The sequence below is a fragment of the Crotalus tigris genome, unplaced genomic scaffold (assembly GCF_016545835.1).
Source record: "Crotalus tigris isolate CLP2741 ecotype Arizona unplaced genomic scaffold, ASM1654583v1 scf7180000018525.42219311030:4301911, whole genome shotgun sequence".
Taxonomy (NCBI): Eukaryota; Metazoa; Chordata; class Lepidosauria; order Squamata; family Viperidae; genus Crotalus; species Crotalus tigris.
In genome coordinates this window covers 4,100,669-4,124,661 of record NW_024097057.1, presented here as the reverse complement: position 1 = coordinate 4,124,661, position 23,993 = coordinate 4,100,669, and the positions used below count along the sequence as shown (strand labels likewise).

The window sequence follows — 23,993 nt, the reverse complement described above, 5'->3', positions numbered from 1 at the left end:
CCGAGGTATCAATTAAAGCCCTATTATATCTGAAGGATAAGAACCTGCAGGCAGGGATTTTTTTTGTCGCAAAAAGAGTAGAAGTGCAATCTGCAACGGAGAAATTAAACAACTGGCTTTTAACACAGCAGATGCACTCCCAACCTCCTGGGCCTTTGACTCTGAAGCCGAGAACAAAACAAACCTTATCAAGGCTTCCTAATGCTTTCACAGCGACACACTAAATATCATAGCAGGCAGCAGCAGAAGAGAAGGAAAGCTATGCGTTTCAATCTTTTTAACCATTTGGGGAGTCGAATTGAGCCGGCTTCCTTGATAGATATTCCCCCACCCACCCTTCTCCTTTCTCTGAGATTCAGAAACGCCTTCCAACATGGCCAGGACCTTTGAATATGTGGTCATCAAAGACAAGCGACAAGTTGGCCAGCTGAGAAGGAAGATCAGAATTGTAAATTGAAAGGGGGAAAGTTAAACTTCCCAGAAGTAGCTGAAACCTTTCCAAAATAGCTTGGCAAATCCACTAGGCTCAACAACCGCAGAGCAGCAAGTGAGCCTACCTACTTTATTGGGGGGAAAAAACGTGGACGCTTGCTACGGCTGTACACTGCGTTGTCAGCACAACAATTTCCAAGCGAGAAAGGCTTCTAGGAACCCAAAGAAAATGTTCCAATGATTCAAAAAGACTTGAATGAAGAGGACAAAAATACGGCAACTGGCTGAGACATTCAGTTGTTACTATCTGGAAGACTCTCTGCCAATTCGCACATGCAAACAGAAAAGGAACTAAACGTTTTTCACAAAGAGCGTTTTAAATAGGAAGTGGAAGTAGGGGAAATATATAGCTTGAAATGGGATATGTATGTTGTGATTCTGGGCAAGCCAGAGGATGAATACTATTTTTTTAAAAAAATAATAATAATAAATTTCTAGGAGCAATGGATATAAAGATTTTTTTTTTAAAAACTGCAGAGGCAGAGAAGTAAGAGAGAATAAGAGATTCAGAAGCTGGGAAGCAGTTACTGGCTTCTCTGGAGCTGAGTCCTAGGCCCCACAAAAATAAAGAAAACTGCAGAATAAATCATGGAAAAAATACACTCCGTGTTAGCTGTGGCAGGATTCAGCTTTTCTCAATGTAAAGTTCTGAGTTGCTCAGAGAACGAGTAATTTAAAGTTTTATTACAGGAAGGGTAACAAAGCTTGCCAATCTTAAAACTGCTAAAAAACAAACCATCCTGAAGCCAAACAAATAGTTTGGCCAATCGTTTTAGGAATGCAGCTACTCCCCCAAAATACCTCAGTTTCCTGGGTGAAATCCAGAGTGTCTTCTCCAGAAGCCAGCAGCGTATGGAGGATCCGTTGCTTCACCTGTTCCCACTCGACCAGCATTGACTCCCGGTGATATTCCTCTGCCAAAGCAAAGGTCTGGGAAGAAATTGATAGAGAAAAAAGACAAGGCATCATCCACTTCAATGAAAGCCTGGTAGTTGGAAAGAAGCTATAAAACGCTTCTGTTGTCATCCGCCAAAAGAACTCAAAGATTCATCTGGCAACTGGGTATCCATGCAGCTTCTCATTCCATCCAGTTAAAGACTGTCCCAAAGGTAATAAATAAAATCATCATTTTTATGTACAATTGCTGTTATCAGATCCGTCCAATGTAGTTTCTTGAACGTAGCTAAATGTTGTTACACTGTCTGAAAAATTAGGCAGACTTTGACCGCCCACTGACAATCCACCACCAATTGTTAAACATGATCTTTTTTGTTTCATTTTTTTTAATGCTTCTAATTTGTAATGCTGCTCTGTGGCTGTCATAAAATTACTGCTTTGCTTTTGTTTTAAAGGCAACTGGACTTTCTGATTTATTTTTTAAAAAGGACATTTTGCTTCTTATCCAAGAAACCTCTTCAATTCTAACTAACTGGTGAAGGATGAAATGAAATTCCCCACCAGTTAGCTAGAACTGAAGATGTTTCTTGGATCAAAAATATCCTAAAGAGAAATCAAATGCCCAGTTGCTTTTAGAATAAAAGCACCTTTGGGACCAGCTGCTGGAGACTAAGGTCCCAATCCAGTTTCCCAAATGTGCTTATCTTCTCCCTAATTCAGAGTCTCGCTGCCCATCAACTCCAACGCAGCATAAAGTACATTCCCTACATCTCCATCACGCTTACAAAATTATTGCCTTGGACTCCACCCTCCGTCTCATCCTCAATTTCTCCTTAAATTAGAACTGCAGAAGAGTCTAAATGCATTTTCCCCTCAAGCTTTCATGGATTAAGATCATTTCCAGTAACTGAGGTTCTTGGGCTCCGATGCTTTCAAACCGCAGAAAGTAGAATTACGCTAAATGTGGTTGTTTTTTTTTTTAAAAAAACTCATAATTTATTCATTTTCTTAAAAATCACATTGGATTCAGTAAGTCCAAAGTGGGAGGACAATTTTGGGAGCTTAATGGGATGGAAAGAAAAAGAGAGATTGAAGAGGTTCTGCATGGTGAAAAAAATATACCACCCTCTCAAGTATGGAGAATTGAGCCCCGTTTTTAAATTCTGCCAGAAGTCTAGGCTCCTTGATTTACATCACTCATCACTCTTGAGAGACAGCAGCTCCTGAGGGACTCCGTGGTCTTTCTCATTACTGGCTGCCTAATCTTTTATGCTGAAAAAGGCAGGCTGAACCCTCGCTCATTTCATATAATGCAAGTCAACTAAATGAAACCAATATTACAGGATGCAGAAGAACAAGAGTTGGAAGAGACACTGGAGGTCTTCTAGTCCAACCCCCTGCTCAAGCAGGAAATCCCTGTCTCTTCTGGTGATTTCACCTCCCTGAAGGCCTCTTACAGATCTCCAGCAGGTTGGGAGGCTCAATTGTGGTCCAAACCATCTTAGGAGATACTGGCCCCTGCTGCAGAGGAAGAGCAGGAAGACTTTCAGCTTGCGAGATGAAGGCTTACTAGAACATGCAATTGTACAGATAGTTCTCAACATGCAACCATGCATTTAATGACCGTTCAAAGTTACAACGGCACCAAAAAAAGTGATTTATGACCATTTTTCACACTTACGACCGTTGCAGCCTCCCCGTGGTCACGTTAGGTTTTCAATTTCTTATTGTACACTACACTCATTCTCCGTGAGAGAGAGGGGTGGTTCCAAAATGAGATAGATAGATAGATAGATAGATAGATAGATAGATAGATAGATAGATAGATAGATAGATAGATAGATGGACACACGTTATTTTACATTACTTTCAATACTCACCCGTTTCCTGGACTCTTCAATGGCGGACAGCAAAGCATTATCCTTTTCATTTTTTAGGAATCCCTGTAAGGAAAAGGACAATTTCCATTAAAAACCAGTTTAGCTTGGAAAGGACGTTTGGCACTTCTCCCAGAGATGGTGTAAACTCTGCTGTAAGGTCAAACAACTTTCGGCTTTCATTGCTTCAAAGACAATGCTCTTTAATTTGAGGGGGGGGGAGGGAAAATGCCAATAAAGCGAATGTGTGCACTGAAATGTATTAGTCTCCTTTCAGTAAAGTACAAAACTAAACCCTATGAACTCTTGGCCGTTGAATCCTGATTTCATTTTCTCTTATTTCTGGATTTGGATCCGGCTTCCTTGCTCCATCAACTTACAAGAACCCTGATGAAAAGCAGGAGGGAGGCTGATGAACAGAGATAATAAGTCTGGCTAACCCCATTAAATTAATTTTTAAAAATGGAAGAGAATGGTTCACCCAAGGAACAGGCTGCTCCCTTAGATGTATGGATATTTGCAAAACATATAATATATAAAATATAACCTATAAAAATGCACAGGAGACAATACTTGCACAATAAAGTATTCTATTCTATTCTATTCTATTCTATTCTATTCTATTCTATTCTATTCTATTCTATTCTATTCTATTCTATTCTATTCCATTCCATTCCATTCCATTCCATTCCATTCATTCTAGCTCGCAAAGAGATGGACTATATTGCTGAAGCTAGAAACAATCCTAATCAAAATTTTGCCTAGCTAAATTCCCAAGATGGTTTATTTTCCTTTCCTTTCCTCTGTATTATTATTTCCTCACATTTTGGGGGAAGAATTTAATAAAAATTGAGCTCTCAAACCAATTCTATGGGATGTTCTTCTATAGGAGCCTTCCAAACTCTGTCATTCTGTATTCTGACATGCTTGTTGTTTACCTTTTTCATTTTATTTATAAGGGAAGATACCAAATAAGCAGGCAGCCCTCACCTTAGAGAATAATAAAATTGATTTTTTTAATAAATAAATAAATAAATCTTGGATTGAAAAAGCCCTATTACACAGTAGGGAACAAATACTTAAAAACAAAAGCCACTTCTGACCCAGCTGTACTGCTGTACTGAATTCAGATGCAACAAACCAAGATGCAAACTCAAGGAGAGTTGAGGCAAAGACTACAGTAGGAGGCTTACGGTCAGTTCTGAGCTAAGCTGTTTCCAGTGGCTGCCTTTGTTCCATTCCCCACGTGCGAGTCTCATTAAAGCAGACCAACCAAGGTGCCGATACAGGGAGTCCTTGACTTAACAACTACAACGGAGCCCAACCTCTCACTGCTAAGCAAGACAGTTGTTAAGTGACTTTTGCTGCATTGTACCACCTTTTATTCACCTATGAAGTGAATCACTGCAGATGTTAGCTTAGTAACAACGGTGGTTAAGTGAATTTGGCTTCCCTATTGACCTAGCTGGCCGCAAAAGGTGATCACGCGACCCTGGGACACTGCAACTATCATAAGTATATGCCAGTTGCCAAGCATCTGAATTTTGATCACGTGACCATAGGGGAGGCTGCAATGGTCATAAGTGAAAAACGATCACAGGTCACTTTTTTCAGTGTTGTTGTAACTTCGAACAGTCACTAAATGAATGGGTGTAAGTCAAGGATTACCTGTATTCTTTTCAGAAGCAGATTTAGGAGAGATGTTGACTGAAGTATTTCCTGTACAACTTCCTGGTGGGAAGCATGGCCCTTTGTGGCCACTGACAAGTCATTAACTCTCTGTTGAGCTACTCCCAGATGTGATAATGTGCCTGCAGATGTGATAATGTGCCTATCGATATGTTCCTAGGCACATAGCCAGGTTCCTGCCAGGCCAAATTTCATTCTTAATTTTTTAAAAAATGAATGGGAATCTGCCTCAGCTTAACTTGCATGGTTAACAATGCCTCTGAGGCAGGCAGGCTCCCTTTCCATCTCTGCTTTGAGGTACACTGGAATTCTTCAACAGCTTCTTAAAGAAACTATAATATGGAGAGACTCATCATAACGTAATCTCCTGGAGGATGAGCAGTTTGAGCTGGAGGGTGAGGTTAAATACATCATCAGTTTGGAATCATTATGCCGCCACAAGAGACCTAAGTCCAGTCCCCCCATGAATTCCATTGACCCTTTTCTAGCGCCAATTTAGCTTGGACTGCTAGTTGCTCAGATTTACATTAGATGCAAATAACCAGGAACAGAAGTTGAGTTCAAGGCACTAAGAATGTATTCTTACCACCTATACATACGAATCTGGGCAACTAACGGTTCAAGGTAAAATGGCGCTAGATGTGGGTCAATGGAATTCAGTGTGTGTGTGTGTGTGTGTGTGTGTGTGTGTGTGTGTGTATGGGTCTCTTGTGGCTATGCAAGGATTCCACACCGATGGCGCATTTACCCCTGCCCTCCATCTCAGCCTGATCATCTCCTGTATCTTCTCTGCAATGTGCAGCTACAGACAGCTGCTGACTGGACAGTCTATCCGTTCCTAGGAAGAAGCACAAAATGGAATATTCACTGAAGGGACAAAAATGGCCATCCGGTTCCAAAACCTGGGGGGGGGGGTAGCCTCTGGGTGTCATCCAGAAGCTTAAATGCAAGCATTCAAACACACCCTACATCCCAATGCCCGTGAATGCTGGTAATTCACAAAGATTCACTTCCCATTTATCTACTTTAAGTAGCATGCTTATATCATTTAGGGACAAGTTTCCTACATTCCTCATGACTGAAATCCTAATGTTATGGCACTCTGTAATCTGATTATTTAAATCCAGCAACTCAAGTGTTTTACAAAGCAATAGGTCACTGGAATTTGAGGGCAGCGCCCACCAAGTTCCTGTGTTCAATGGTAAATGTCTTTTTTCCTTACAGTCCTTAGCTCTCTCTTTTAACCACTTAGGATCACATTCTCCTTTTTCGTATCCCTCTTATGAATTCATCTACTACCTGCTTTAAGTCTCCTTCCATTCCGCCACTGATTTGGAGTGAAGCGTGCAGCCTAAAGATACTAATTTACTGCAGCAGCGCAAGGATTTTCTTGGCAATCCTATTCATAGCCCTTTAAAGTGTCAGAAGACAGCCAATTAACGCTCCACATGACAGAGACATTATCAGTTTCTTTGCAATGGATATAGTAAAGCAAAGGAAAGAATTCACATCTCCCAACACTTTGGAGAAGCTAAATTTAGCTTGCCACATCCACTATTAGATGGCTTTTGGGGGGGGGGTCAGAAAAATTCAAAACCACGTTAAAGCTGGGCAATTCAGATGTGGATTGTTTTCCAATCTCCACTTCCACACATGCAAAATACAAACACAGCAAGCCTCAGTATGGTTTGCTGAGAGTTCACATGTTCCAAAAGGCAGAATCCATAAAAATAGCAAAAATGATCTCATGAGGACTTTTTGCCCTTCCCGTGCATCTGATGGAAGAATACAGGTAACCCTTGACTTACAACGATTTGTTTAGTGACCCGTCTGAAGTTACAACGGCGCTGAAAAAGATGACTTACGACTGTTTTTCACTCTTACAATCCTTGCGGCATCCCCTAGGGCATGGGTTTGCAACCTTGGCAACTTTAAGACTTGTGGACTTCAGTTCCCAGCTACGCTGGCTGAGGAATTCTGGGAGCTGAAGTCCACAAGTCTTAAAGTGGTCAAGGTTGCAGACCCCCTAAAGTTGCCAAGTGCTGTTGCTATTGCTATTTGATTTGGTTTTAATAGAATACATAGCACTACACACGATTGTACTGCATTTTTAACATAAATGAATATATAAAGAACAGTTTCTCCTTTCTGGCGGGGGGAGGGGAGGGCGATGAGATGCCGGCAGAGTCAAAGGCAGGCATGTTCTGAATTTTTGACATGCTTAATAAAAAAATGTTTGCCATCACTCTAATAGGATGACCCAGAGCAAATGAACAGGACCGTGGTGGAGCGGAGAAGGGCCCCGTGGGTTTCTTTTTACAAAAGACAGGTGTCTATCCAGAAAGCAAAGCCTTTAAAACACCCCGGTCAACAACACGCAGACACACCAGTCACCAGACTGCAATTTTCCCATTATAGCAAGATTTATGCCTTTTTTTTTTAGAGCAATTGCTGCAATTATCTTTCAATCGGCATGGATACGTGATTTCTCCAAACAAACACTTCCCTTTGTTTTCCTTGCTGTTGATGCATTTCCTCTTTAGAGGTATCCACGGTGTTTAGAAAAAAGGCAAAGCCATCCAAACTAACTGGGTTTAAATTTTAGATCACAGGGTGAGTATGATCATCTCTGCTTCGCTTCCAAGGGGCTTTTAAGTCCTGAGCAGAGCGCATCTCTCTGGAAAATTAGCAGCATTCTTCTTTCTGTGCGTATCTGAATGCTAATTCAACCATATGCAGCCAGCTAGTGTAGTAAGAGCTGCTTCCCCTGGTTACATTTTTCATCTAATTATGCTTGTACTCTGTAAGATGCATGCAAACAAAATGAGAGCCATATAAGGTATTTGTTCCTTATACATTGGTCTGCTTGGCTGCCAAATCTTGAGGAAAAACAAAAACAAAAGATTGCCAAGAGATTGAAATGTTTTGTTGGATGGACATCCTGAAAGGTCATTCTCAAAAGGTCAGCGAGATCTGATGTGGGGGGAAGCAGCCTCTTTGGAAAAGAAATGCCCAATTTTAACTTGACAATGCTTCTCTTTCGGGTTTATTAAAATGCAGATGAGTTGCTTGCCTTCTTTAATAACATCTGAAAATGTTCTGAAGAGGCCATGGACAATCACTCAGACAATAAAGGGACCCTCAGTTACAATTAGACAGTAAATATGCTTTTGTACCCAATTTTTGAAAGGAAAAAAATGGGTCAGATACTAATTGTCTACTGATATGCACTGTCGAGTCATATCTGTTGAATAAGTGAAATAATTCCTAGGAAAAGCTTTTAAACCAAGATTCTATACTGTAAAGAGAAATGTGAAGTCAAATTGGGCTCCAAATTTGATTAGGATCCTTATCTATCTATCTATCTATCTATCTATCTATCTATCTATCTATCTATCTATCTATCTATCCATCCATCCAATTTATATGCCACCCATTTTGCCAAAAAGTGACTTTTGTTGGCTTACAAGATAAAAACACCAACGTAAGACATTCAAATATTAAAATGATGGATATTAACATTTAAATTCACAAAGATGGCAAAGGAAGCAAGCAAAATTCAAATGAGGTGGAGGTAGAATCTTTTTTCAGTCCGTAACCATCTCCAATATGGAATGGTTCCATCGGGACCCCAGGTCAATCAGCAAAGTTAGGCTTTAAGACCCTCCTGGAAAGGATATTTTTCTTTAGCATCACTAGATTTTTACGTTAAAAAAACACCCACAACTCGCTTCAGCCTGTTACAGTGCAGAAAATCAGGCTGAACAATCGATCCGTGGAGTTTTTAGGATGTTACTTGCACCGCTGAAAATGCAGGCCATGCATGCGAGATGCTGATCTATGTCAATTCAAAAAAGAAGACCTGTCTCCATATCAGGGGCATTCAGAAGCAAAGCCCCTGCAGGGCAGGACAATGAGTTTGGAACTGACTACTTGTTACATCTGCAGGATAATAGTCTGGATTGCAGACTTGGCCAACAACCTCCTAATTCTTTTAGCATTTGGACTCCCTGGGCCAGTGGTAGGCATCCTTGGCCCTTTTATGACTCGTGGACTTCAACTCCCTGAATTCCTGAGCCAGCATGGCTCAGCTTGGAAGCCTCTCCCTTTCCGCTCAGCCTGGCTGCCTCAGGAATTCTGGGAGTTGAAGTCCACCAGTCATAAAAGAGCCAAGGTTGCCTACCCCTGGTTTATACCAATAGCATTCTGATTTTTGTGGCTGTATAGGAGATTATTTTAAATGGAAGGAAGAACATGGTGGAGCAACAGCAGGCAGGATCTCAGTGTGCAGAGCCAACCCACAAGCCACTCTTGGCTTACATATTCTGAAAAGCTGCTGACTACAGAGAGGCAGAAGCTATTAGGAATCCACGTGTGCTCTCCGCGGGCCTTTTAGCAAAGCTTTTAGTAAGACCTGAGGTGCTTCCAGGTGAATCTCTTTGTTGTGCCTTGTTGTGATTTTGCCTCGCAGCATTTACAAAGGATCCAGCCATTTTTAAGCCCCTGACAAATGATCCATGTTTCCCAACTTGCTGCATCGGGCTCTAACCCTAACCATGAAAGCACCCATTAAGGAAGAAAAAGGGAGGAGGAGACGGCGCCAATTTTTCAGAAAGCCTGAACAAGGCACTCTGCAACTAAGACACTGCACAAGAAATGACTCCCTGGTTGGGTGGATGATGGGTAGGGATCATCTCACCTACCTCATTTCCAGATACTGAGCCACTCCATATCTTGGAATGGGTCTACTAGTGAACAGATCATTGGGAGAGGTAGATGGAATAGAGTAGAGTAGAGTAGAGTAGAGTAGAGTAGAGTAGAGTAGAGTAGAGTAGAATAGAAATCTTTATTGAGAATAGAATAGAATAGAATAGAATAGAATAGAATAGAATAGAATAGAATAGAATAGAATAGAATGCAGAATAGGAATAAGAATAGAATAGAATATTGTCACTTTAAATGTACATCAATCAGCACACATTAAAATGAAATTCCATTGCATTCCACTCTCAAAGGGTAACCACCTCCAATATACACTACATGAACATAACAAAAGATTATGTATATACCTACATACACACACATATATGACACAAACAACACAGTCAAAGAGGATGGACCCCCCCCCTTAAACTAGCCCTCTGCAAATCCCATGAAAAGGCAGGTCTACCTATAGACCTTAGCTATACAGGTACACCTTCAATTTATGTCCGATATTGAGAGCAGAATTTTCACATGTTAAGCAAGAGAGTTGTTAATTGTGTCACGCCCAATTTTACGATGAATCACCGCAATTAAGTGAATTTGCACAGTCATTAAGCAAATCCAGCTTCCCCTACTGATTTTGCTTGTCCCAAGCTGGCTGGAAAGGTCACAAATGGTGATTGTATGACCCTGGGATGCTTGCAACCATTGTACCTACAGGCCAGTTGCCCAGCGCCCGAATTATGATCACATGACCCTGAGGATGCTGTGAATAGTCGTGAGTGCGAGGGTGGTTGCAAGTCGCTTTTTTCCTATGACACTGTAACTTTGAACAGTCACTAAACAAATGGTTGTAAGTTGAGGACTATCTATATAGATCAGGGGTCTCCAACCTTGGCAACTTTAAGACTTGTGGACTTTAACTCCCAGAATTCCTCAGCCAGCTTTGCTTGATCTAGATGACAAATTTAGCCACAACCTAAGAAGACTCCTTGGTTTAATCCTGCTACTGTATAAGCCAGCGATGTCAAACCTATGACATGCACATCGAAAGAGACACCTCGTGAAGATTTGGGACTGGGGGGGGGGGCACAGCAGCATTTACCAACACCCAACAATGACCGCACTCAAAAGCGCACCCCGTCCTTGCGCAATTTGGGGAGGTCCCCTGTGAAAACGGGCGTATGCTCTTGCGCAGCATCCAAAAATGAAATTATTTCGCTCACATTTCATTTTCGTTCATTATTTCACATTTCGGTGCATCGTATGGAGTGCCACACAGGACTGGACTGTATTTTTCCCCCCAAATAAATATGTAAAAAAAAATGTGTTTCTCTTTTGTTTGGGGGGGCAAGAGTGGGCGTGCATGACACGCCAGCAGAATTGAGTTGGGCGTTTTCTGAAATTTTGGACAGGCAGAGCCCGAAAGGTTGGCTATATAAGGTCCAAATTCAACCGGCTTGGGACTGTTCGGAACAAGAGGACCGGCCACTCCGAATTGGTGGGGCATACAAGATAATCCTTTTGCAGGACATTCGCTGCAGGAAAGGTACAGCCAAAAAAAGAGGAAGCAGGCGCTAAATTGTCAGCATTCTCATCGGGCAACATTCTTGGAGGGTGCTTGAAGCCATCTTAACCATTATTTCCTTTACTTTATTCACTGATTTTATCTAAGTTGCCCTGGGAGCTCTTTTGGGGGTGGGTGGGTGGTAGGATCAGAACGCTTAAAATAGATTTATTTTATTGGCTAATTAAAATCAATAAAACCAATAAATAAACGTTCACAGTGCATGAGTGAGGTATACAAATGCCTGCTAAGGGTTTATTTAGACACCTTTGTTTTACTCTCCTCCGTGCGTTCAGTTTTGCATTAATACTAGAATAATGTTATTTATTTGTTAAGATTTGTTGGTTTGTGAAATTCGGCTGGCAGACATTACTGCTGCCTTCTCCATTTTCTCCCACAAAAACACCCTTATGAGGAAGGAAGCTCTGGGCTGAGACATTACAATTCTAAACGAAAGGAATGCTGTTCCAAAGAAGGGGCTGTGTAAACATTTTAAAAGACAAAACATAAATACATTTAAACAAAGTTCCCAATTTCTGCTTTTCTCGGTCCTTGAGGACTACAGTAACCACTTTAAAACTTCATTTATGTTTGCTGCTTGGAATTCAGAAAAAAAAAGGAAAACTAAAGAATGGATCTACTACAGAATAACAAAATAACAGAGCTGGAAGGGACCTTGGAGGTCATCTAGTCCAACCCCCTGCTCAAGCAGGAGACCCTATACCATTTCAGACAGTCCAGTCTCTTTTTAAAAAGCTCCCATGATGGAACATCCACAATTAGGTTGGAAAGCTATAGATTTGGAGTCCCATTCTTAAATTCTAATTCATGGTCCAGATCTGAATTTGGGGTTAATATGAAACTAAATTTGGGAGAAATCCATATGAGACAATATTATCAGAACAAAGTAAATTATTCGCCAAAGTTCCACTGCTGCTTTTCAGCTGGCTCAGAAATTTCTGAAATAAACTTCTCTCAGGTGAGATATTAAATGTTTTTAGTATTAGCTTTGTCCAGTGGGGATAAACACAGAATTTTGAGTTTTAAAGGTTGTGAAATGTCTCATAACACCATGCTTTGTATACAGGAAAATGCCCAGTGATAACGAACAATGCTTCATATCTTCTGAACTAGCCATCCTGGAATTCATATCATACTTTCAACCAAAGACATGTTTTTATGAATGGCCACAAAATATAATCCTTGGGCAAATGCCCAGGCATCATTAGCGCTCCCTCAGGTTTCTCCAGCCAAACAATAAATAGTGATAGAAGCGATAGCCATTTGATTTATAAGACTGCTAATCAAAATTAAGGCAAGGAAATCTAACCAATTCAAATCACGTTAATCAATGCACCTTCTTAGAACTGAGACATGCCAGAACTAGACTAATCATTTCAAGCTGTCTCCCCAGAATTATAGCTCACCAACAAGATTCAAAAGTTTTTTTTTCTTTCTTTCTTTTTCTTTCTTTCTTTCTTTCTTTCTTTCTTTCTTTCTTTCTTTCTTTCTTTCTTTCTTTCTTTTTTAAAAGGAATTCTTTTTTGAATCTGGAGCAAACGTGATCTAAACTAGCAAGAGCATCTTTCTCGAAATGAGCAGGGGAACGCCCTACACCAGCTTAAGTCGTTGTGATGCCATTTTATGGCGTTGTGCTGCCATTTTAGTGGTACAGTTACCCGGGTGCCTTGGGGGGGAGAGGTGGGGGAAAGAAAGAAGAAAAACTGAAAGAAATCATCTCCTTTGCAAGCTTCTCCAGTTTATTTAGTTCCTGCTGGTATGTTGAGTTCTGCCCTTAAGTTTGTAGGGCAGAAAGTCAGTGGCTGTGATCTACAAGGACCCCGCCTTAATTCTCTGCAGTCAAAGATAGTTTAGACTGAGGCATGTGGAAATATCCTTTATGCAGGTATACAGAAAGTGGAGGGACCTCTCTCCGCCCCCACCCCACCCCATTCCACCATTAAAAGCAGATCCTATTTCTTGAAAAGGAAGAAAAAGGAAAGATTGACTGGATTTCTCATTCCTTGCTTCCCAATTTTATTATGGCCGTTTGTTTCTTTTGTTTCTTTGTTCATAGTATAGATGCCAACAAGTTAGCCATGAAGGAAATCTTGGATGTTCTTCCATTGAAGCCAAGGGATCAAAGCCTGACTTTGCCCTTACGTTGTGGGTAGGCTTGTCCCGAGAGGTAGTAACGCCCTACTATTTGATTTTATTTATTAGGAAGCCCATCCAGCAATTAACGCTGCAGCAGACCCTCCACTCAATTTCTGAAATTTAAAATGCAATCCTTCTCTGCCATGTCACTCCCACTATTTAAGACCCAGCTCTTTGGGTTTCTCTGTAAAGACGACTTTGCAGCTTTTTTAAAAAATAAAAATAAACCACTTCTGTAGACTGATTTTTAGCACACCCGTGTTCTTGCATGGGTACAAGGTTCAGAACTTCGCATAACACCCCCCCCCTTAAACATATCACACGTAGGTGCTCAAAACTCTTTTTTTTTTTCCTTGTCCATCCTACCCACTCTTTTACCAAGAGATGCTGGGTTCCTTTAAGCTTCAAGGCTTATGGATGCTGCTTCCCTCGGAATCCAGGGGGTCTGCTTGCTGTTCTCTTGTCTGGAAGCATTCGAGGTAGAAGGGACTGTGGTCTCCCACACACACCCCCTTAATTCTCTGCAGTCAAAGATAGTTTAGACTGAGGCATGTGGAAATATCCTTTATGCAGGTATACAGAAAGTGGAGGGACCTCTCTCCGCCCCCACCCCACCCCATTCCACCATTAAAAGCAGATCCTATTTCTTGAAAAGGAAGAAAAAGGAAAGATTGACTGGATTTCTCATTCCTTGCTTCCCAATTTTATTATGGCCGTTTGTTTCTTTTGTTTCTTTGTTCATAGTATAGATGCCAACAAGTTAGCCATGAAGGAAATCTTGGATGTTCTTCCATTGAAGCCAAGGGATCAAAGCCTGACTTTGCCCTTACGTTGTGGGTAGGCTTGTCCCGAGAGGTAGTAACGCCCTACTATTTGATTTTATTTATTAGGAAGCCCATCCAGCAATTAACGCTGCAGCAGACCCTCCACTCAATTTCTGAAATTTAAAATGCAATCCTTCTCTGCCATGTCACTCCCACTATTTAAGACCCAGCTCTTTGGGTTTCTCTGTAAAGACGACTTTGCAGCTTTTTTAAAAAATAAAAATAAACCACTTCTGTAGACTGATTTTTAGCACACCCGTGTTCTTGCATGGGTACAAGGTTCAGAACTTCGCATAACACCCCCCCCCTTAAACATATCACACGTAGGTGCTCAAAACTCTTTTTTTTTTTCCTTGTCCATCCTACCCACTCTTTTACCAAGAGATGCTGGGTTCCTTTAAGCTTCAAGGCTTATGGATGCTGCTTCCCTCGGAATCCAGGGAGTCTGCTTGCAGTTCTCTTGTTGGAAGCATTCGAGATTTTTGTAAAAGGGAAGACTGGCATGGTCTCCCTCACACACACCCCACCCACCCCCCATCACCAACATCACCACCACCCCTTTGCTCATCTCAAGTGCTCAGCATCTGCACACATCAACGCCCACTGACTGGGCAACGCCTGATTCCGTGAAGCCTCCTTCGCCGGCTGCCAGCATCGAAATAGGATAACTAAGTTAAATGAAAATGGCCAAATCCAGGATCCAGACAGACTCACTGCAGCACTTTTGACAATCTGTGGAGTGTTCTTTTGAGGAAAGGAAGGGACTGGGGGGATTCTTGCAAATCATCAAACTTTTTGAGGTCCTAAAGATTTATTTTAATAGGCTGCTATATAATAAAGGCACAACAAAGAGGCAGCCAGAACAAAAGCATTAATTACACTAGTTAAGCTTGTAGACAAGGTGTTTAGAAAAATAAGCTATGCAGGATCTTTTAGGCTATCTTACGTGTTGCAGGAAAGCCATCTCTGAAAAGTCTGAATTCAAATGATTGTAGATTGCAAGAACATTGCTGAAAATGAATAGTTCATCTGTTAGACTGACTTGAATAGCTTGTAAAATAAATATTGCTTCCACTGAGCAGGAAAATCACTCTTGGCTAAAAAAAAAAAAAGTTTTAAAAAGATGGTGGTCAGTTTAGGTTTTGTTTTAAACCCAAACCAATAATACTAATTCCAAAACTAGAACATATACTTTCACTGATGTTTCTTAAACATGCTATTTTTTCCCCAAAAGGATAAACTGCTACATGAACAGAGAAATGTAATATACTGCAGCGCTGTTTAAAATGCTCTGCAATGCTTAAATTACCAGTAATGCTCACATTTTAACAATTCCTATTTTGAAAAGATTTATACAAGCAAACCAAGATATAAAAGATGATATACATCTATTAAATACTCAATTCTTTAAGGAAAGAAATGCGATTTCCAGAATGCAATAGCAGATTTATAAAGTTTTACCACTTAAGATGAATATGGGAAAAGCTTATCAAAGACAAAAGGTTTCCATTTTTCTCCCTTAAGTGTGTGCATCTCCACACCCCTCTATGTATGTGTTTCTTAAAAAAATAAAAAAAAACTCCTTCCTCCATAATGTGCAAAAGATAAATTACAAATATAAACAGAAATAGGTTAAGTACAAACAAAATGACACTTGTGACCTTCAGTTAAGGCTGTATAATAACTAGCAAGGATTCTAAAAGAGAAGATGTGGATTTTCCTAGCATATATTCGTTTCTGTAGCTTATTCGGTTGCCCACCCTCATCAAACAAAGGAAAATAATTCAGAAAAAGACAGCAGGAATAACGGAGACATCTCCCATGGAAGGGACAGTGGCAATGAGTCCTTCCATCTTTGCATGTGCATTTCATTGTCTTTTTTCTTTGGCGATGCTGAGAAAGTCCTTTTTGGAAATGCCCTTTTTCAACCAGGCTAAACACACCTACACAACTGTTGGATCACCCCAGCACCTGTTTGTCAAACCAGCTGTCACTTTCTTTTTTCTCAGAACAAGGAAAAGTGCTGTGGAAGGTGATAAAGCAAATATTCAAGTCTGCCCCCTTTCCTGTCTCTCCATCTCCAAAGTTAACCTAAATCTGTCTTTTCTTTCACCAGGAGTGGTCTAAAATGGAAACACTTCCTTCGGTCCGGTTTATTCATCAGGATAAAATATGTTAAGAAGGAAGGAAAGAAAATTATCTATGTTCCCTTTGATCGAACAGCAGTCATAAACTTGGGTCTATATATACATCAACCAATCACAGCCCTTATCATATATTTCTTGGGTCATTTTAAATGGCTCGGAATAAATGGCTCAGAAATCTACAGCTAAAAGTACTGATTTATCCCCTGCATCCAATACTATTAAAGATCACTACGCATCACATCCATTTGTTTCCATAGTTTTCACTTAACAGAAGATAAGAAAAAGAGAATTTGACTGTTCTCGGAAACCCAAGAACAATTCCAGAAGATCAGGTATGAACTTGGTATTTTAAAATTAAAGACTTTTATCACATTTCCAAGAAAACCTTTGAAAATATAAAGCAAGATTATCTAAAAAAAGAAAAATGAGGCATGGTGCATATCTGACCACAACTCGTGTTGTAAACCCATTTTACGCACACACAAAAATGTCTTTTCTATACCTTTCAGCCAATGATAGGAGTATCTTTAATAAAGCCAGCAAGTTATCACCCAGAAACTTGATACTTCTGACTCCTGCTAGATTTTCAAGAACATTAGCAGCAGATATTTTTAAAAAAGCAAGTCCAGTGGAGGTCTTTTTAAAAGCAGACAACAGATGCCCCACCCTGCAGCTATTAAAAAGAAGAAAAATAAACGCAAAAAAAAAAAAAAATCATGCTCGCTTAAATACATCATTGGCTATCCTCCTATATTAATTTCCCATTTCTTTCTAAACATTCTAAATTGGTTTTTTTTTGTAACTAGAATAAGGAAGATGCTGAACTGTTAAGACCGGGTCTTTTTTAAAACACACACACACACACACACACACACACACACACACACACACATATATATATATATATATACACACACACACACACACACACACACACACACATACATACATTAGGAAAATAAATTTCCTAACCTGAGGATGATTACAGAATTGAAACAATAACCAACCTTTTAAGGGTCAGCCGCAGCTGCAATAGTCTAAATGCCTGCTATTGGGTTCTTCAACTCCTCTGCTACGAATGCTCAGTTTTCCTTCTTAAGGGAGGGAAAGGAGGAAAAAAAAAAGCCTCTTCAAGCTCTGATATAGCTGAGACAGCAAAGAGGGCAGCCAAACAATAAGGAGGCAGCTGCTGTCACAGATGAGCACCGCTGGCAGGCAAGCATCTATGGCATTTGCTGGGGGGGGCGTTCTAGACCAAGGACAGGACTGGTGTGAAACCAGTTATGGAGTAGAGCGTCTATAGGTTAGAGAAGGATATTTTATTGTCAGCGGAATGTACCATGTAAGATTTAAGAGTAGGGAGGGGGGGAGGAAGGCAAGGAGATGCCAGGCAAGCAAAGAGGAAGATCTGGCTTACGTTTCCTCCCAAGTACCCCCCCCCCCAGTCACTGCAATTACTCTGATGTGAATTTTTGATGACTTCCGACATCTTGCATGCTTAATAACCATTTCAGCTGTCATGTTTGGTTAATGTGGGAAATGTGCCTGCTGCACCGGAGGTGCAGGGCTGTGGCCACAGACTGTAACACCACAATCTGAAGCTATTCTCTTTTTAACGGGGCACCCGTGAATTTGCACAGTGCTGGAAGCTGGGCTTGGAGGTAGCTCGTTGGTCTTAACCGAGCAGAGGCACCCCAGCCATTTTATGAAACGTCGCAGGAGCCCCTGAAACAATGTGCACGCTCACCCGGCGATGGCCGGGGTGCAGATTGGCACCTTTGTTCGTTAAAACAAGGCGCCTGGGCTGTGTTCTGGGTGGCGTGGGTGCCATGTTGGTCAATGCACGATCAAATGGAGGAGCTGCCGAACAACGCCGAATAATAAATACGGCACCGTGCGTGCCTGCCTTTTAACAATGTACACACACACATGCGTGCCAGGTAGACATAAAGGAATAAGGGTAAAGAGACACGACGATCTTTGCAAAACATGGAGGCGATAATGCTGCATGAAATGCAAAAAGTATGTGCGACGTATGCCATGGTCACAGAACGTACGGACAGGGGGAGATTTATACCCCTGTAAAGATCACAATAAAATTGAGTTCTATAGATAATTAACAAATGGAAGGTGGGGGGGAAATACACTCTCTGGATTTAGCGTCGTTATTAGGAGGAAACTCTATTCGGGAGGAAGGACATGGATACAAGGGTGCGTAAGAAAGGGGGGGTGGAAGAGGACCAAGGAAGAGGCTGAGATGGCCAGTCACCCCATGATTCAAGTCAGGCCAGGCTGTACCAAAAAGTCAGGTGATGGCACCATCATGACAATGCAGAAATCCAGAGAACAATCGAGAAGTGGGTGTCCCCCCCCCTCTTTCTTCCATCCTGCCTCACCCTTGCTCCAAGGAGCATCAGAGTGTTAACAGATGCAACTGCAAAGATGCCGGATGCACGGCGGGGGGGGGGGGAAGCATTTTACAAAGCACAGCTAATGGCTCTCTGCCCTCCATTAATGCATTACACTCATAATTGATGCAGCTCTTTTCACCTGCCCTGAAGATCGGCTTCTATTGTCTTTTGTTTTGTTTCGTGTCGACAGGCAGGGAACAAGTTGGCTGATCGGTGGCAAGGAGGCCATTTCCAATAAAGCCATTAGGATGGGGGGGGGGGCAGGCTGAATTTATGCTAAAAGACACACCTCAAGATGAGTGTATATTCTTCCGTTGAAAATACCTCTACGAGACTTTGCTTTGGGGTGGGTCTTAAAAGACTTGGGTGGCTTATTACGTTAAATTGATTGTTAAAGCAGGTATAATACGTTAGGATCGAGACGGATTCGAGCTTAGTAGGTCCAAAGTAGCATTTTAAGTAGTTTGCAAAGAATTAAATAAAGGTATTGGAGATATGGGGGGGGGGAGAAGAGTCCTAATACGCTTATGTTTAAGCAATCTCTATTGGGGGCACGTGGACATGTATCTGCTAAACTGAATATTCCCATGTAGGCATAAGATTAACCTCTTTGAGAGTCTGCACTATAATAATATATAATTATCTCAATTTACTAAGGCAAAAATGGGAGGTAAAATATTTGGTGGTGGAACAAGACGATCTTCCGTAAACTTATGATTTTGACAACCTTCTAACACATATAGCATAAGCCAGAATCTCTCAGGCTTAACTCAACAAACGACTGTTTCTGTACAATACGGATGTGGATCCTATTTTGAAAAAAGCTGACTTGGAACCTGCAGGAATGAAAAGGCAGCCCTTATCTGCAACTGGCTAAAGCTACAAAAAGACAGTCGCTTTAAAGAAATGGAGTTAGGTACAAAAGTTCCCACCCTTCGTGCTCTGAAGGAGCTTGAATCTCTGAAACATCTACAGACCTAATGGAAGTACCCCCCCCCAAAAGACCAACAGGATGCCAGTTCTCCCCCACTCCTTTATGGAATATCAAAGCTCCTTCCTTTTCCCTCTCTTGAATTCCCACAGGAATTTCAAAACACTTTCAATTCCAAGGTGCTTCTAGACTGAAATCCCTTTTTTGGAAACCGCTTTTGGACTTTGTGCTTGAGGTGGGGGAAAAAAAAATGAAACGTTGATTTGGGGTTTTGCTGATTAGATAGATCTGTAGTTATGGAAATGGCTAATATGTACTATTATATAAAAGTAAAAGGTCAAGGTTTCACGTTACTTCCTTATTCTACTGCACCAAAAGGAGTTGGGAGTCAATGCTTTCCCTTCCCCCCCCCCCACCTCTCCACTCTGCCCTTTTCTCTTTCCCTCCCCTCGTTTTTATTTTTTCTTGTATGCTTACATTTTGTATTTTGATAAACCAGTAAAATAGGAGACTGCAATCACCTTTAATGTTTAGAGAATCCTGTGATGCAAATAGTATAAATATGATAAACAAGCTAACAAAGGCAGAAGGCTGTGGGTGGGTTTTAGCATTCATATGGACAGCATAAAGGCCCATCAGCAGAAAAAGAGAGAACTGGATAGGCTAGAATTCTACATTCAGAAAGTATAGAGACAAAGATCCAGGAAGAAATTGCATAAATGTTAAGGGAAATTAATGTCCACGGGGAAACAAAGAGATTTCCCTAGATCTACCAAGCAACAGGGAGAAAGCAGAACTATTTAACTCATTTTTTGCATCTGTCTTTACACAAAGGGAAAAAACAGACCAACCTATCAAAAATAGTGCCACAAAAAACAAAACAGAAACACAAGTTAAGATAGGCAAGAAAATCGTTAGTGAGCACCTGTCCAGCCTAGATGAGTTCAAATCGCCAGGACCAGACGGATTACACCCCAGAGTTCTCAAGGAACTGGCAGATGTGATATCGGAGCACTGAACTATATTTTTCAAAGATCCTGGAACACAGGGGAACTACCAGAGGACTGGAAAAGAGCTGATGTAGTTCCCATCCTCAAAAAAGGAAAAAAAATGGATCCAGGAAATTACAGACCTATCAGCCTGACCTCAATACCTGGGAAGATCCTGGAAAAGATAATCAAACAACGAATCAACGAACACCTAGAGGCAAACAAAGTCATTACTAAAAGCCAACATGGGTTTGTCAAAAATAGATCATGCCAGACAAATCTTATTGCATTCTTTGACCAAGTGACAAAATTAGTGGATCAGAGGAATGCTGTGGACATAATTTACTTGGACTTCAGTAAGGCATTTGATAAAGTAGATCACAACCTACTACTTGACAAGATAGAAAAATGTGGGGTAGACAGAACCACCACCAGATGGATCCGTAGCTGGCTGACCGGCCGTACTCAGCGAGTGGTCCTCAATGGAACTGCATCTATATGGAGGGAAGTGTGTAGTGGGGTGCCCCAGGGCTCTGTTCTGGGCCCAGTACTCTTCAACATCTTCATCAACGATTTGGATGAAGGGATAGATGGGGAACTCATCAAATTTGCAGATGACACCAAGCTGGCAGGAATAGCCAACACTCCAGAAGACAGGCTTCAGGTACAGAAGGATCTGGACAGACTTGAACACTGGGCACTAACTAACAAAATGAAATTCAATGGTGAAAAAGCAAGGTTCTACATTTAGGCAAGAAAAACCAAATGCACAAGTACAGCATAGGTGGCACCATGCTCAATAGTAGTAACTGTGAGAGGGACCTCGGAGTCCTAGTAGACAATCACTTAAATATGAGCCAGCAGTGTGCTGCAGCTGCCAAAAAGGCCAACACAGTGCTAGGCTGCATTAACAGAGGGATAGAATCAAGATCACATGAAGTATTAATACCACTCTTCAATGCCTTGGTAAGGCCACACTTGGAATACTGCATCCAGTTTTGGTCACCACGATGTAAAAAGATGTTGAGACTCTAGAAAGAGTACAGAGAAGAGCAACAAAGATGATTAGGGGACTGGAGGCTAAAACATATAAGGAACGGTTGCGAGAATTGGGTATGTCTAGTTTAACGAAGAGAAGGACAATGGGGGACATGATAGCAGTATTCCAATATCTCAGGGGCTGCCAAAAGAAGAGGGAATTAAGCTATTTTCCAAAGCACCTGAAGGCAGGACAAGAAGCAACGGGTGGAAACTAATCAAGGAGAGAAGCAACCTAGAACTAAGGGAGAAACTTCCTGACAGTGAGAACAATTAATCAGTGGAACATCTTGCCTCCAGAAGCAGTAAATGCTCCAACACTGGAAGTTTTTAAGAAGAGACTGGACAGCCATTTGTCCGAAATGGTGTAGGGTTTCCTGCCCGAGCAGGGAGTTGGACTAGATGACCTCCAAGGTCCCTTCCAACTTTACTACTATTACTATTACTACCAAATATATCCTACACTTAACCTTTTTTGTTAGTTGATTACTTTCAGTGCATTTATACAACTGGTAGATAGGAAATAAGCAGCTATTCTGTTAACACTCCTGGACCTCTGAAAGGTTTCGCTAATATGCATTATCTCGGGTAATGTTGTGCTAGCTTATATTTGTGAAAACACTGCAATCATTTTGCAAATTGGAAATGCATTCTATAAAAGCTTTCCAGATTTTTGGAAACAGGAAACTGGAATACAGACACAACGACATGAAGTATAACAGAAATTATAGATAATGGCTTGTTTCTGGTTTTATGCCCCAATGCCAATGTAAGGGTCAAGCAAAAACAAAAAACAAAAACTCCCTGATAGACTGGAACTCTATTTTATAAGGGAAAAAATGGTGCCTTAGCTTAATAAATTGGTAGTTAGGCAGGCAGGCAGGCAGGCAGGCAGGCAGGCAGAATGCTAATGCCAAAAATCCTGATTACAATTTCAAATTCAATATAGGCTCACAATCAAGTCTTGAGCATCTGATTATATCTCAGTTGCAATTTCTTAACTGTAAATTTGGGGGATGGAGGATAAAAAAGATAAGACACTGGGAGAGAAATGCAACACAAAAAAGAACCATCTCAAATTTGATTTGGTAACTAATCGTTTACCTTTTACTTTGCCAATACGTTGTAAGGTGTAACTGTGCATTAATAACTTTTTATTTATGACATGCGTTGTAAACTATCTGTAAATTAAAAATATGGAGTGTTCAAAGCATGCAATTCCTTTGTCACAGAGTAATAGCTTGCTTTTGGTAACATACAACATTTCTTCCATATGAAGAAAGGAAGGCATCACCAGCTAGAGAGATTGGCTCTTGAATCATAGTGGCAGGTTAGCATGTTATTCCTTTCAAATTAGCAAAACTTATTTTGAAATTAAATAAATCCTGAAGAGGCTTCTTTATCGGCCACTTGGGATTTTACGTCAAACAAATATGCTCAGAAGCCAGGACTTATTTTTACAATCTCAAGGATGAATAGTGGATCTTTTACACAGATCTTTGTAAAAAGAAAATCTTCCTAGGTACCAAAAACAACAACAACAACAACAACACAATAACCCTGCCCTGTTACATATAATAAAATCCCCTATAATAAAATCCAATCTAGGTTTTTCTTATTCTGATGGATTTAATTAGTAACCTACAGTAACAAAGGTTTATCAACCCATGCTCAAAAGTTGGCAATAGATTCAAATCATTTTAAAACACGCACAAAACAATCCATTTTCTGTCTCAAGGGCAACTGGATTCTAGGCAATTTGATAACCGAATCAATTATGCAAACAAAGCAAAATGTCCATGTTGCATTTCTGCATGATTTATTCCTATTCTTCCCAAGACTACCGGTCCAATATATGACAGGAAGCAGAAGGCACAAAATTCAAGCAAAAAAGATGTATCATGAAGAGAGTGGTATTTACTGGGTAAAGAAATTGAGCACATACACATACACACCAAATACCACAGAAGAGAGAAAGAGAAGGAAGGGGTTTTTTGGGGGGGGGGGGTTGTTTTTGTAAAAAGGAATAGACTCGATCAATTATGCTGGAAGAGTTTCAGAGTTGAATGTCAGGACTTCTGCCGCAGAAAAAACAGATTCAAAACTCAGTTCAGCAGTTGGCGTTGAGGAAAATTCCCAGCTGCCAGAAAGGATATTCCAGATTGCTCAAACTGTGGAAATGTCAACCCTTCACAGCCAGGGGTCCCCAAACCCCGGTCCGTGAACCTGTACCAACAACCGGTCCAAGCGAACAAGCAAAGCCCCATCCG

General features: G+C 41.0%; 1 protein-coding gene across 4 annotated transcripts in view; it reads right to left on the bottom strand.

Annotated features, from left to right (window-relative positions):
* NUP93 (nucleoporin 93) overlaps positions 1-23,993 on the bottom strand; it is an 82,321-nt gene that overhangs the window by 20,194 nt on the left and 38,134 nt on the right. For 3 of the 4 annotated variants that reach the window (XM_039353835.1, XM_039353834.1, XM_039353836.1), the window contains 2 exons: positions 3,270-3,332; positions 1,294-1,422 (listed from right to left, as the gene is read on the bottom strand). In XM_039353835.1, coding sequence (XP_039209769.1) covers positions 1,294-1,422; positions 3,270-3,332 — 192 coding nt within the window. Of the gene's footprint in view, positions 1-1,293; positions 1,423-3,269; positions 3,333-17,361; positions 17,421-23,993 lie in introns of those variants that run through there. The other variant, XM_039353837.1, reaches the window with a different exon arrangement.